General features: G+C 39.0%; 1 protein-coding gene across 1 annotated transcript; it reads left to right on the forward strand.

Moving 5' to 3' along the window:
• The first annotated feature begins 1,953 nt into the window (after nucleotides 1-1,953).
• Nucleotides 1,954-14,769, forward strand: LOC125315313. Its single transcript, XM_048279764.1, has 12 exons — nucleotides 1,954-2,573; nucleotides 2,664-4,408; nucleotides 4,584-4,650; nucleotides 4,692-4,785; nucleotides 6,474-7,059; nucleotides 7,159-7,223; nucleotides 9,060-9,761; nucleotides 10,437-11,150; nucleotides 11,259-11,975; nucleotides 13,218-13,640; nucleotides 14,246-14,494; nucleotides 14,623-14,769. Exons 1-12 carry the CDS (start codon nucleotides 1,954-1,956, stop codon nucleotides 14,767-14,769), a joined length of 6,129 nt encoding a protein of 2,042 aa, XP_048135721.1.
• Nucleotides 14,770-16,012: the final 1,243 nt, after the last annotated feature.

A 16,012-nucleotide genomic window follows, 5' to 3' on the forward strand; every position in this document is an offset into this window, starting at 1 on the left:
AAATGACTTAGCATGAGGAGCTTCACACGCTAGGTATTTTTGATACAACGTCGAAATGAACCAATAGATTAATGTTAAAGCCAAGTTGGTTATTATCGTAAAGTAACATGAAAATTAAGGGATCTTGCAATTCAAATTCTACGCGACTTGAAAATTTCACGAGAAACGATAAAGAATGAGAGAGAATTCCACAAAGATGGAATAGACATAAAATAGTGGGGTGTCTCATCTCCATCTCGAGTCCACCTTTAATAAAGACGCCTTGCAAAAAAAAGTTAAAGAGCCGAAGGTGCTGATTATTCGTAAATGACTTAGCATATGGGACATCACACACGAGATATTTTTGCTCTAATGTGGAAATATACCAATAGACTAATGACAAGCTAAATTGGTTAAACAATCTGAAAACTAAAGGATCTTGCATTTCAAGTCACATGCAAGAGATCAAGATTACTAACGAAAGTAACAATGAAGGAATTAGTCAAATAGAGGCAGAAAGAAAACACAAAACAAAACAAAAGACAAAGGATGATTATCCGCGGTCGGGTGATGTGAGCCCCAAAATTTAAGCCGATGACAATCCCTGTTCCCAAAATCTCAGCTAATCTCCACCTCGCATTATTACTCCACGGTTTCTATTGTAGTATCATCCATGGGTCCCGTTCACGTTCATGTTCTCCTATATGATCTCTACGACATCTTCACTCATCGCTCCTCCATCGTTACACTCATGTTTCCGTCTCCGGAGCGCCTGAATCGTCGGCTCTCGGGCGTATGAATTGCTGTTATTTCTTTAGAAAATTTCGTCCAACACTCGGATAGTGTCTCTTGAGTCCCTGTAATTTCTCCTGGAGCCGAAGGCAGAGGAGCTCTCCGCTCTCCATTTGCAAGATTGAGCTGCTAATTTTGGGGGCAACCCGACTTGGGGAGCAATTTTCGGTTGAATGGCTCTTATGGTTTCAAATTGGAGTTTCTCATTGAATTTGGTGATAGTGTTCTTATTGTTGGAAAGCAGATAAAGAACATATAATTTAACGAGGTTTGGCAATATACTTTCATACTCAATCAAACACCTCACCCTATCTCTTCATCTTTTTTTTTTTTTAACAAGTCAAGCCTCTATAAATTAGAAAAAAAGAAACCACTACAAATTAGAAGAAAAAATAAAATCCCTTACAAATTAAGGGATTCCTGCTCATGCCAACACTTACTTGGGGGAAAGCTAATAGACGACGCCCGTTTAGGATTCTAATGCTGACTGGACACACCAGCGAGTCATGTCGGCTTTTGAAACATTCTGTGCCCTTGTGTGGCTCTTAATCTACACTTTCGCGTTCTATGACCTTCTTAGTAAAGTTATTATTTCCGAAATAGCAGCCGTGCATTACTAACCCACTCCCATGATTCAACCATCCATGTAAAAATGTCGTCGACATTTAGTTTTTTATATGATGGAGCTGTAAGACTAGAAAAAAGAGCTATGCATGTTGCTCAGGACCAGAAGATGCATTAATTCGAATAAACATTAGATAGTGCACGTTCCCATCTCCATCTCAAGCCTTACCTTTTATAAAGATGCTTCATGAAAAAGCCCAGCAGCCGAAATTGGTGATTATTTGGACTCGCCCCAGCTGGCATACACTTCACAAAACCTCATTGAATTTCAATCGCTGGAACTCCGATGCACTTCACTAGGCTTACCCATTGATTCGATTCGTCATCCTTTTTTGCAATCAAATCTCGTTGCCTTCTTCGTCTCTCAATCGTTCTTGCTCTGTTTTGCTCTGTCTTCTCCTCGGCCAATCCATCTTCTTCTTCTTCTTCTTCTTCACTACCTGCTGCTCTTGTCCATCATTCTCTCTCTCTCTCTCTCTCTCTCTCTCTCTCGCTCTCGGTCTCGGTCTCCCCATTTTATCGCTCTTTCTTTCTCGGAAAAAAAAAAATCAAGCAAAAATGTCGATGGATTCTGTTGTTTCCATTGGGTGGGATGTCTTGAAGTGGGTAGTTGTTCCTGTCAAGCGCCAATTCGGATACGTGATCTCCTCCAAGAGCTACGCCCAGGATCTTCAGAAGGAAGTCGGGAAGCTGGCGTACGAGGCTGAGAGGATCCACAATGCCGTCGAAGTGGCCAGAAACAATATTCGGACGGTCTACAGTCTAGTCACCGATTGGCACGAGAGTGCAGAGAAGGCCTTGAAGGAGGCGAGAGAGCTGTTGGAAGAGTTCGAAAAAGCGAGTAAGAGTTGCTGCTACGGGACTCTTCCCGACCCCCATTGTCGCTATCAGTTCAGCAGAAAGGCCAAGGATAAGATCGAGCTCCTTCAGCGACTCGCTCGAGAATGCAGTGAATTCAGGGACATCTCCTCCATTGATCCTGCTCCGGGGAATGTCACTGCCGTCTCCGCTCCTTCTACCAAGGACGATGTCGTCTTCGAATCCAGAGCTTCGATCAAACGTAAAATCATGGCCGCTCTTGCTGATAACCGCAACAGCGTGGTTGGGGTTTATGGGATGGGCGGGATCGGCAAGTCCACCCTTTTGGAAGAGGTTGAAAGAAGAATAAGGGAAGATAGGTCATTCGATCTGGTCGCTAAGGCCGACGTGTCGGAAAATCCAGACATCAAGAGGATTCAAGGAGAGATCGCACACGGGTTGGGCCTTAGTGACATAAAGAAGGAAGAGAATGTCAGCTTGCGAGCGAAGCTTCTGCACGAGAGGTTGGAAGATGAGGAGAGGACGAAACAAGAAAATGATGAGGAGAGGAAGAAGAAGAAGAAGAAGAAGGTGCTCATAATACTGGACAACTTGTGGGAGCCGCTGGACTTGAAATCAGTTGGCATTCCTTGCGGTCATGATAACAAAGTCATAGGATGCCAGTTGCTGTTGACGTCGAGATTTCGAGATGTCTTGCAAGCAGAAATGGGCTGCGACGACCCCTTACTTCTTGAGGAGCTGCAGGAGGAGGAGGCAAGAAGATTGTTTGAGAGTTATGTCGGAGACAAAGTTCGCGATGAAGAGTTCAAACCCTTGGTGGAGGAAGCACTCCAAAAATGTGCAGGTTTGCCTTTCCTAATTGTCCAAATGGCCAAACTTCTTAAACACGCTAATTTATCGGGATGGAAGAATGTTTTAAAACAACTCAAGCTATCTAAAAACGAGGGAATTGGTGAGAAAGCAAATAAGATGTTGCAATTGAGTTACGACCATTTAAAAGGCGAGGATGTGAAGTCACTGTTACGGCTCTGTGTTGTGTGTGGCGTCTCTAAGCCATCTCTTGAAAACTTGGTGAGATATGGCGTGGGTTTGGGGTTATTTCGAGAAGACAAGAGCATGGAAGAAGCTAGAGAAAGTTTGGCATCATCCATCCGCACTCTTCAAGACTCCTCCCTCTTGTTAGAGGATAGAGATGTTCATGGTTTCAAAATACATGACTTGGTTCGTGAGTTTGTTGCCTCGGTTGCTTCCAGAGATAACCCTTTTCTTGTGTTGAAAGAGAAAGATAGGTTGATAACAGAGTGGTCGAAGGACAAGCTCAAAAGTTGTAGGGCAACATGCTTTCCCTACGTTGACATGGAGGAGCTTCCTGAAGAAATAGATTGCCCCGAAATGCAGATGTTTTTGTTGTTGACGAACAATAAACCTCTTGATGTTCCGGATTCATATTTCAATTCTATGAGGAAACTCACGGTCCTAAATCTCACGGGGATACATCTCATTCATTCGCCATTGTCGTTTCAACTCTTGGAGAACTTACACACTTTATGTCCGGATGACTGTTCGGTAGAGGATGTAGCCAGTCTTGGCAACCTAAAAGGGCTACAAATTCTCAGCTTTGCGAACTCCAAAATTCATCGATTGCCGAAAGAAATCGGGCAATTGGTAGAGCTGAGGCTATTAGACTTGAACCATTGCTCGAGGCTTCAGGTAATCGAACCAGGTGTGCTAGGAAGCTTGATCAAATTGGAGGAGTTATATGTGGAGAATAGCTTTGATCAATGGAATGCCATGGAGCAAACTCCACCAAGTAATGCCTGCCTTATTGAGTTGAATAACATGAAGAATCTCTACTCTCTACACGTATCAATTCCTGATCCGAATGTCTTGCCCAAGGATTTAAACCTACAAAAATTAACCAAATACGGAATCCGGATAGGCGGTACATGGCACTCGTCAAGCGAGTACAAAACATCAACGGCATTGAAGCTCAAGTTGAATCCAACGAATGATATTCTCCACAAAGGATGTGTACGAACTATCTTGGACAAAACTGATGATCTGAATTTGGATGGATTGAACAAACCTAAAAGTATTTGCGAGTTATCCCTAGAAGGTTTTCCAAAATTGAAGCATCTACATGTCGAGAATGGTCCCTCCGTCCATTACATCCTCCAATGGCCTTCCTCCACTTGCTTTTAAGAGGTTGGAGTCATTAGTTCTCGAAGATCGATCAACATGGAGAAGATATGCCACAGCCATATCTCGTCCACGTCCTTCCGTACATTGAAAAAGTACGAGTCAAGCGTTGTTTCAAAATGGAAGTTTTGTTTCCTTGTTCATTACGAGAGAACTTCCACAGCTTGAAGATATCGGAGTTATCGAGTGCGACTTGATGCGGGAGATTGGAGAAGCTGATGAAGGTGGCAAAGTTGAGTTGCGTAATTTGCGTGCATTGGAGTTGCGTGACTTGCCAGGTATAAAAAACTTTTTATCCGCCGGGGTGCTCCTTTGAGTAGTTCATCAGAAAACCAAGCTGCCACTCAAGCTGTATTTTTCAACGGGCAACAGGTAACTTTCTATCAAAAGAATATAGTATTTATTAATTGCCAATTAGATGTAACATAGATCATAATGCATATTCATATTGTTATTTTCAGTTCATTCGGTTCCAATTTACCTTATCCATTCGTGCCTTCGTTGTCCATTAGATAAACCAATCTTCTGTTTCTCTTCATTTTGTAGAAATCCAACTGATTGTATGAATTCCACATAAACTTAGTTTGGGATAGGTAATGAGTTACTTTTTACATACATTCTGCAAGTGTACTTATGTAAATAGGGTTCATGAAGCAAAACTGAAAGGAATTTTGGCAATAGAGTATTCAATGATAAAGTAATTTCATAGACTTGTGAAATGGATTCCACTAGATTCAGTTAGCTAAAACTTTGTTATTGTCTAAAAGATAAGCACGCCAACATGAGATTTTCTTTAAATTCAAATTACTCTTTTGTCCGCAGATTAAAATTAGTAAAAGTTGCTAAATGAATATAGCAAAGTTGAGTAAAGGCATTGTTACTATTGTTATTAATACAATTAATATTAGAATTTTGTTAAAGAGTGCCTCAGGGCCCCGGGAGCAGTTGTTGAGAAACTAATTAAGGAAACTCTATAGCTTCCAATGCATTGATTATCTTCATGTCATATGCAATATGTACCTTGAAAATTGAAATATTCAGAATAAAGTGTACTAAACAATGTTTCATAAGCAGTCTTTCACAAAACTGTTATTGTTGTTCTTCTTAACGTTTCTATTACATGTCAGCATTAATTTTTGTTAGATCATTACCTCCTTTTGATGCAAGGAAAAGAACAATACGATGAAAACAAAAATAGCAATGAAAAGATTACAAGGATGATGGCGATGATAACGATAGTCATATATCTTTTGTTTTACATCTTTTCGTTGATTATAATTAGTTTCCTTTAATCTTAGAACCAATTATCTTGTTTTGCATTTTCTAATAGTCCAATGAACAAACCACAGAGAAGTTAAATTTGTTGCACAGATGGGGATTTCGAGCAACTTTACATGTTGTTGTAAGGATCGTGGGAGACGATCCATGCCCCGAAAAAGTTAATACTGATGATAGGAGGAAATACATAGCCATAAAGAAATACTGATTATTCCCATCGTGAGAAGATATGACCATATATAATAAGTAATGAGAACATCGTCATGTCATTGGATAAGATACAATATCTTATTGGACATCGTTGGATAAAAATATGATATTTCATGCATAAATTAGTTCGGAGGGTCCAGGGGTGACAGGAGGAAGTTACTTGAGTAATTAGACTATTATGATAGTTATTTTTCCTTGTGAAGCATTAAATTACTCTTTGAAACCGCTAAATTACTTCTTGGTAGTAATCTTCCCCTGTGAGACAGTAAATTAGTTCCTAGCAGGCCTAGTGCAACTTTTAAGAAGTAATTTACTTTGAAACTACTTTTTGCTTTATGGTTCATTAATTTCCGTTGTCGTTACTAAATCGCAAACAAAATCTAACTGTAACAACATCCCTTCTTATGCTGTAAATAAAAAGTAAAACCGAGTGGTTGTCTTTCAGGATCGTAAAGTAGCTTTTGTTTATCAAATATTTTTGTAAATGCGAAAGTCATGAACAACCTGCTAATAGCACGTATAAAATCCAGCTTGTCTTTCCTAATGTTATCGTTGATGGGTTTTTCCGCCAGGTTTCAATCCCATCCTTGCAGACCTTAACTATGTCTGGACTTCCCAATCTGGAAACTATATGGAGCGAAGAATCTGCAGTGGAACTGAGCAATCTTCAATCTCTTGAGCTGTTGGAGTGCAAATCTCTCTCGAAGGTTTTCAACTTCAGGTCGCTGGTAAATTCACATAAGCTACACACTTTGACTATCGCAGATTGCATTTCGGTGCAAGAAGTTTTTGACCTTGATGGACCAAGCGCCAGCGGAAATGTTGAGACTCCCTCCGAGCTAACCACCTTGGAGTTACGGGACTTGCCGAGCTTGAGGTGCATATGGAACAAGAATCCTTGTGGAATAGTGAGATTCCATTGTTTAACAAAGCTAAAGGTGATTGGCTGTCACAGCCTCAGGTTTCTGTTTTTGGCATCAATGGTAAAATCTCTAGCACAATTGAGAGAACTAGAAGTGGTGTATTGCAAGAAGATGGAGGCGATCATTATGGAGGAAGAAGGGTTGGAAACGGAAACATCAGGAATTCTAGCATTCCCGATGTTGACTTATTTGCGATTATCTTTGGAAAGTTTGACGTGCTTCTCTCGCAAAAAGTGTAAGATTGATTTGTTATTTTCATCAATGAAGATCTTCTTGGCATCTTTTGAAATACAAATAATGACATTCTTTCCATCGTGTAAAAAATTGATGGCAGGTTCACGAGAGGCTAGGAATCAGGATTATGTTAAATCACGCGCCACTGCCCTCTTCAATCATGAGGTACGTAATTCTAGTTAGGTCAAAATATTAAATATGACAAGAACTGTCGGAGTAAAATACTTGGCATCACTTGTATGTGCTAATTGTATTGCGGAAGTTTGCATGCTGAGCATTGCAAGTTCCCATATGCCACTACAAACAATTAGCAAGTTTCCATTCACGCCAATCCCAAGAAAGCAAGAGTTGGATCAATCACACGAACTATTGAAAAAAATTACAAAGAAAGATATAGGCGTATAAATCATTGTCAGGCCCACGTAATTACTAATTACGCTAAGCAAATAAATACTTATACAGCAGGCAAAGCATAACAAAAGCAAAAACTTACTAAATTACTTACGAAGTCAAGTTTGGTTAAAATTGATTGCATTCTGGATAAGTCAAAGTAAAGTTACAATCCAAATTGCCTTGTAAGTTGAATTGAGAGAATTTAAAGAAAATCACTACAGATATAAAAGTCGGATACCCAATCTTCAAGGAGTTCAGTTGTTAATTCTCAAATTACGGGGTTGAATTCAGTCATTGTAACTAAATAGTAATGGATTTTGTAACTTAAACTACAATTTTTAATCACCCAGGTAATAAATTTCATTTCTTTATAAGTTATGAACTTTGACCAAACATTCAAAATTTTCTGGCCAACTATTGTTGTGACAAACAGTATGGCCAATTTTCTGAACGTTATACTGTTGTCAGGTCGTCATCGAATGAGAATGTCATTGAAAAACTTAATTAATTATATTGTTATGAAGTGCTCCCCGAAAAGTCCTTAATGAATATCACTGTAGACTTTCAATTACAAGATGTTGATCATCCTCCTTGCAAGGAAAACTATTTTTGGGCCCCATACTCAACATTAGCATAATATTATCAGTTATGTATACAATGTCCCTTAACTACGACAATAAGGATTTTATACTATTATCGAGTCTCTACGTTTTACATAACAGTAACTAAGAATTTAACCTCTTTTTAATTTTTTTAAAAAAAAGAGAGGGAGATTCATACGATTCTAATCATTTATACTAAAGTACAAATACCTATATTTCAGAAAACAAAAAATCCACACCCGCACAATGCATGAGGATGCTGCTAATTACCTAGTAATGAGAGAAAGAATAATCAGTTAATTAATGATCTGCGTCTGTTATCAGTTAGCAACATCCAAAAGAAAATATCCTAAATTAAGTATTGTTGTTAATCTAACTAACTGATAAATCACGCTAGATGAACGGCTTTCTGATTTTGACAAAGAATGTAAATGTCTCAGCGATTTTGAATGTACGGCTGGCTTGGCACTGCAAGCGTGAACAAGTGGTTTCACTCTGAATTAACATCCACAAATAACATTGTTATGCAGCCCAACAGGCTGTAAAATTGGATTGATACGTCAATTTTCTTAGATATTTTTAACCACCTATGATGAGGTATTTATGACTATCTTCGATAATTTGATTCAAGTATATGCCAAGGTTGAGGAATATCCTCCTTTTTGTTTTCAAATATTTCTTACTGCATTTATATGTCAAAACATGTACGGTAAAGCCTCTCTTTTTCGTTTTCGTGTGGTGTATGTCCAGTACAAAATATGGGCATATCCAAATTACCATCTTGCCCAATGTAAAAAATATATGCTTAGCTCACATTAATAGCGTTTGTTTTATTACATGTGGTTTGACTTCTCCATGTGCTTAATTTTTTTTCTCTTTTTTTCTTTCCTTTTATGCAACTTAATTATTCCCCCTCTCCCCTTGGCAACTCATTTACATTAACATCTTGGAAGTTCTTGAATTTGTAATTTAAATGGATCACCAATTTTGTGAGTGAATACCATAGGTTGCGTTCCCTCGCTTGGAGACATTAGAGATCTATGACATGCATAATATCGAAATGATATGGGACAATCAAGCTGCTGCGGATTCTTTCCACAATGTAAAATCACTTGTGGTGTTGGGATGCGATAAGCTAGTGAACATTGTTCCTTCTTGCATTGTTGGACGGCTTCGGAACATGGAAAGTTTGGATGTATATTATTGTGGTTCGCTTGAAGTTGTTTTTGAACTTCAGTCACTGAATCCTCTAGATGGGAATCCTGGTGTTCGTTCCCAATTAAAAAAGCTAGTGTTACATGAATTGCCACAGTTGAAGAGTGTATGGGATAAGGAGCTCCACCATCAAGTCAAATTGCAGTGTCTCCATTCTGTTACTGTTTCCAATTGCAAGAGCCTCACCTCTCTATGTCCAGCCTCAGTAGCGACAGATCTTATCCAACTTGAAGAGTTGGAGATCAGTGCATGTGGCATTATAGAACTCATCAAGATGGAAGGACCAGTTCTTGGGGTTGTCTTCCCAAAGTTAACCTCCCTCAAGCTCGAGCATCTGACAGAGTTGAAGTGCATCTACACAGGAACAAATGCTTTAGGTTGGCCAGCATTGAAGACTTTGGAGGTGCATGGCTGTAACAAAGTGGAGATACTCGCTTCCCAAATTGAGAATGAGATGCCACTACAGAAACAACCTCTCTTCTTGTTCGAAAAGGTATGACTTAGGATTATTTGTTTTGCTTCGATTGTGAATATTTGAAGTGAAGATTATGGTCACAGCCAAGCATATCATACAAATAATTCCACATACGGAGATGTAAACTATACAACTCTCTTTGAATCCACAGAAATAGTATAACACGGAAACATCATATGTTCTTCTAGTAGTGACAGAATGCATAGCCATTATCCCCCTTAAAAAAAATGGTTTTGGCTAATTCCGATAGTTTAGTCTCTTAAGTACCATAAAGATCGAAAACACGTGGCATGCGGTTTGATCTTACCAGGCACAAGAGTGTTTTCTAATTTGAGCCTTATTAAGATGACTGATGTTATGCTAAAAAGGGAAGACGTGACATTTTTGTTTGCATTGATATATGAATTTATTGGAATTGTGATTATAATTGATCGAGACGTTATTTTCACAACGGATGTTTCTTATAGAAACGGGAATGTACAGATATAATTAAGTTCAAATACGGATACAAGTCAAATATAAAAAATCAACGATAGTGTTTATTGCATGAGGGCACATTTTCTTTCGTTGAATCGCCGACTTAACATATTAAAAACTATAGATATTATGCGAGATGTGCAGGACTTGTACCATGACACATGAGTACTCATTTAACTAAGCTGACTTCAGACTCTGATTTGACTATCTTCTCAGGGTGCATTCCCAAATCTACGAGAGCTAAGATTGGATTTATCTGGACAGATGGAGATATGGCATGGGGATTTTCATGGTGAAGAATTCTTTTGCATGCTTAGGGTTCTTGAGCTTCGTCATCTCTCGGAGGAATATGCAATATCCATGTGTCTTTTTATTCAGAGTTTAACCAACTTGGAAAAGCTCGTTCTATGTGAATCTCATCTAGAGAAGCTGAGCAGAAATGTGGAAGCCATAGAAGACCCAAGTCATGAGCTATTATCCTCGTCAAGTTACTTTCAACATCTGAAGACTCTAGATGTGTCACATTGTGATGGTCTATCAAGTATGTTCACACCGACCATGGCTAAAAACTTGGCGGAACTCACAGAGTTGAGGATACGAAACTGTAAAATGTTGAAAGAAGTTATTAGTGACGATGGGGGTAAGGAGGGGTATGCAGTGACTTTCAATCAGTTGAAGCACATACAACTTGATGGGTTGACAAGGTTGAGTTGTTTTAGCTCAAGTGAATACACTTTGGTGTTCCCTCTCTTGGAAGATGTCATAGTGAGTGGATGTCCCAACATGCAGTCCTTCTCTAAGGGACCAATAGTTGCGCCAAAGCTAGAGAGAATACAAGTAGAAACACAAGCAGATCCAAAGCCTCAACATGAAGTGTGGTTTTGGAAGGAAAACCTCAACACCACTATCCAAAATATGTTTGAAGATATGGTATGCATCAATTATCAAATTTTGTGCAGTTGGATAGTCTTAATAACCTATAGAGTAATTACTTTTTGCTAACTATAAGTTTACCTTTAAATGATGCATTTCTAACAGGCTACGATTGCTAGAGTAAAGTTTATGTGGCTGTCTGAGTTCCCCGAGCTGATTGGAAAGTGGCATAGTGAACTCAATCCCATCAAGTCATCTTGGCAATTAGAAAGACTGGCGGTGGATAATTGTCCATCATTTGTTAACGCTATTCCATCCAAATTGATGCTTGTTTTAGAGAAAATGACAAGGTTGCAAGTGTACAATTGCGAGTCTTTGGAAGAAATATTCAATCTTGAAGGGCTTGAGCCTGTGGAAATCACTCGGGTGCTGCCCGAGCTACGAGATTTGGGCCTGGTCAATCTGCCGAAGTTGAGGCAACTATGGAACAAAGATCTTCAAGGAACGATGCGCTTCAATTCTCTATTTTCTCTGACCCTTTATAATTGCAGCAACTTGAGATATGCTTTCACTCCATCGATGGCTCGATGCCTTGCAAATCTACGCGAGATTGAAATAAAGCAGTGTGGTGAAATGGAAGAAGTGATCGCAGAGGAAGAAGGGCATGTAAGCGTGGTGGAGAAGATCACATTCCCGATGCTCTATATGATGACGCTGGAATGCTTGCCCAATTTAACTAGTTTCCTCTCGGGAAAGAATCATGCGCTGGATTGTCCTAGCTTAACAGTGTTGACCATTGCCCACTGCCCCGAGATGAGAAGTTTGACTTGGCATTCTTGGATGCAGGTTGATCAGGATACCCCTTCCCTCTTCACTCCACAGGTTAGCGTTCTTTGTCTTAACCCAATGCTTTTGGTGTTTTGGTTAATTATCTTGTCAAATCGAAGTATGGATGGAACCAGTAATTGGAATTTGGAAATAGAATGGCGCGCGTTGCACTCGTCACATGGAACAAACAATTTCAGTTCCAGTGCAAATGCAACATCCACTTTGTTTTCGTTTTAGTGTTGCCTCCACACACCCAAATAAAACTCCAAAATCCTCGACACATGGCAAAGTCAAGGATAAGAAGTTGGTTACGTATTGCAGGCTTCAAGATATTGTAGTTAAGTGTCCACACCAACTTCTCTCCACCCCCAACCCCGGCGCCCCCCCCGGGGCTCCTCCTCCTCTCCCCCTTTCCCCGCGCCCCAAAAAAAAAAAAGGAAAAGAAAGTGTCAGCACCGACTAAAACTTCATAATTGTATACCGACTTCCGACTTCAGTAATTGGTTACCAATTATAAATCAATGAATCACAAATGAAGAATCAGTTTTCTCCAAGAAGGTCAACTGAAAATGAATTGCATCTTCAACTTGAAGCAAATAAATCCAAGAATCCTTACCATATACTTTGTTGCATTATCGAAAATAGGGGATATAATATATATATATATATATATATATATATATATTTGTATATGCGCACACACTGAAGTAAAACAGTACATTTATTTGTGATCGGCAAATTGGAGAGTCCGAGAAGTTGTCATAGGAACTTTCAAAAATTTAGACGGAGAAAGCGTTGCCAGTAACAAATTTCGGGTAAGCCAATTAAAAGACAATGTTCCATGTACTATTGACTATAAATTGAAACAAGATACGTTTCTAAATTTCAAAGAATTGCAAATTTCATTCGATAGAATTTAAGGGAGGTTGCCGTCTTGCGGAACTGAAAGCAATTTTCAAATTTGTTTTCATTGAATTAATGAACAAGCTAATTTCTTTACGGAGTTTGATGTGATATGCATCATTGCTTCAAAAGGCAATTAACACGTACCAGCTGATCAGGTCACTACACTTTTTCCCTTTTTTGGGGCCTTTTTTCTTACATATTCTTTTGCCTAATTATTGTTTTTTCTGTTATTTGTAAATAGAAAGCATCTACGACCCTCCCTCTTATGTGTAACTAACAAGCTGTAGAATTCTCATGATTTGTGAGAGCTAGGGTAGTTTGGAAATTTCGTCTTTGAGATCATAAGTCAGTGTAATCATATTCACTGCGCCGTTTTTCTCAATATGGCAGGTACAATTTCCTCAGCTTGAGGAAATAGTTCTCTCCCACATGGACAAATTAAGCAAAATATGGACTCGCGGCCCTCAAGGAACTTTCACTTTTAAATACTTGCATAAAGTGGAAGCTCGGAACCGTAAGAACCTTGAAATTTTGTTTCCACATTGGGTGGCTACAAGTCTAACCCAACTTGGGAAACTTCGAGTGGAGTCTTGTGGGCTTGAGGAAATAGTCTCGAGCGCGAGTGGAGATGACAGTCCACACTCAATTGCTGCTCAATTTCTTTTCCCAGTATTGACTTCTCTGGTATTACATGATATGCCACAACTCAAGAGCTTCTGCCCTAACTTTCTCACTTTGAACTGGCCATTCTTGAAGGAATTGCAAGTGACCCATTGTGAAAAAATGAATATGTTGTCCTTTCCGGCTCGGAAGGTATTATTAAAACTGCTCTTCCTCTGTTTCTTCTTTATTCTTTAATTCACCCACTATGTCTTATGTGCTCTCATACACACTTTTCATTCGCGGGCACCCAAAATGTTTTAGTGGCACTATCGGGGCATCTCGGTCACTTGAAATTCAAAGGAACCGTAGATCCTTGTTGACAAGATGAGACATTCCTCGTAAAGGATGAATTTGGTCGGGATGGTTCTTGAACCGACCGCATCGACCTCAAAGGTTTTTATATGGATTAGATGTGAATTTCCTACGGACTAAATCGCGAAGCGGGCACACACATTTAGCAATTTCTTTTCGAATCACGGCAGGATGACCATCTTTCTATTGATGTTTTCTGGGTGAAATGGATTTTGATGTTGTTGCCTTTTCTATCTAATTATATGAGCATTTGGTTGCAGTTTGTATATGTATGACGACTTTAGAAGCTTGATACTTTTATGCAGGCTCTAGAGATTAATGAATTGTAAGGAAAAGGCCACCTGCCATGGGAATAAACCGACTTAATATGCCTTACATTGCAATGATTTATTTTGTCGAACATTGTTGAACTTACTTGCTCTCATTATATTTACAATTTGCAGGACATTCCCACCTTAGAGAGACATTTATTAGTCGATAAAGATATTCAGAGGATACAGAATGAAAATCTTTTTGATGACATTGGCAAGCGAGAAGCACTAACATTGGCATGCTTTCATCATGAAAGGGCGGGTTTTCCTTCCAACTTTCTCCTCCAGATATTTCCCAATTTAAAAAGCCTTGAGGTTTTCTGTAGTTCCTTTGAAGATATATTCCCCGATGGAGGACTTGTGGATGAGGGAAAACATCCAGTGCTTGAAAACTTAAAAGAACTTAAGTTGAGCAAGCTACACAACCTAAAGCGAGTCCGGAAAGAAGACTATTTAATCACAAAAGTGCTTCAAAGCATCAACAAATTTAAGGTTTGCGATTGTCCTAGTTTGACAACATTATTTCCAACCGTGACATCCTTTCTGAATTTGACGGAGTTAGTGGTGAAGAGTTCCTCCGGATTGGTATATCTAGTGACGGTTTCAGCGGTCGCAAATTTGATGCATCTCACACACATGACTATAATAGGATGTGAAAGAATGAGAGAAGTAGTGGCAAACGATGAAAACGAAGAAGGAAAAGTGATTTCTTTTGGGATGCTAAAGGTGTTGACACTCGAAGATCCGCAATGCCTAGAATGCTTCTCCTCCACCACCAGTTGCATATTGAGGTTTCCATCCCCTGTTCGGATTGAAGTGGAAGAGTGCCCGAAAATGAAGATCTTTTCCAATGGTATGCTGAGCATGCCACAACTACAATCCGGGAGACTATTCAGATACAAATTGGATGAGAACTGGGGTGGTGATCTCAATACGACCATACAAAAGTTATCAGCATAAAAAAAATGCACATAAAATTGGTGAGATCCAATTAATGATATTCTTAATATTTTATTATTATTTTGGTCATTTGCCTTTGCTTTCGAATTGCCTGACTTCTAAAGCACGATTTCTTATTTTTTTTTTTCTTTTTTGAATCTTTTTAAACTTGTCTAGTCACCGATGAAGGGAAGGGCGGATGCTACAAGTGGTGCGGAGATTTGGAAGTTACTGAGGCACAGTCAAAGGTAAGTGATTCTATTTCCAATTTCCCTCTTTCTCATTGACAATAGACCTTCCAAGGAAAATGGTAGTTTGCATATTAGCTAATAATTTAATGAAATTAGACATAAATGACTTTTAAAATGACAACCGATTTCTAATTGATTGACCATTAATGTGCCAAATAAGCAAATCCTCTAGCATTTGCCACGTCAGCATAACTACTTAGAGCCCACCCTGAGCATCTCATTTGGTTTCTTTTTCCTTGAACTCTCTTATCGTTCGATATCCACTCTCTTCTTTTCTTTTCTTTTTTTATTTTAGGAAATTGCATAAAAAAATTCTTAGCGATAGCTTAATGTGCAATCAAGCTCTAAAATTTAAAAAAGTGCGATTAAGTCATAAACGATTTGAATCAGATGTAGTCAAGTCCTTCTCGATGACAACTCAACGAGATATGATGACACCGCAAGCTTCAATTTTCTAATAGGTGTTGGTCTCTAGTGACAGATACACAAGTAGATTTAGATTAAACTCTATTGATCATTTACGGAAATAATCAAGGATGAATATTAAAAGCCAGCATCGACAATGAAGGTGGAAGATCCATAAACAGAATGATCATTTACGGAAATAATCAAGGACGAAATAATCATTTTACCTAAATATTAGCTGCAAAAACTTATATTCAATCGCCTTAAAAATGCAGGGCTCACGACTAAGGAATTTTTAAAGGCT

The sequence above is a fragment of the Rhodamnia argentea genome, chromosome 5 (assembly GCF_020921035.1).
Source record: "Rhodamnia argentea isolate NSW1041297 chromosome 5, ASM2092103v1, whole genome shotgun sequence".
NCBI lineage: Eukaryota > Viridiplantae > Streptophyta > Magnoliopsida > Myrtales > Myrtaceae > Rhodamnia > Rhodamnia argentea.

Coding starts and splice junctions, on each gene's coding strand:
- LOC125315313 (XM_048279764.1), top strand. CDS start 1,954: ATGTCGATGGATTCTGTTGTTTCCATTGGGTGGGATGTCTTGAAGTGG. Junction 4,651..4,691: donor GATGAAGGTGGCAAAGTTGA/GTTGCGTAATTT, acceptor GTGACTTGCCAG/GTATAAAAAACTTTTTATCC. Junction 11,976..13,217: donor CTTCCCTCTTCACTCCACAG/GTTAGCGTTCTT, acceptor TCAATATGGCAG/GTACAATTTCCTCAGCTTGA.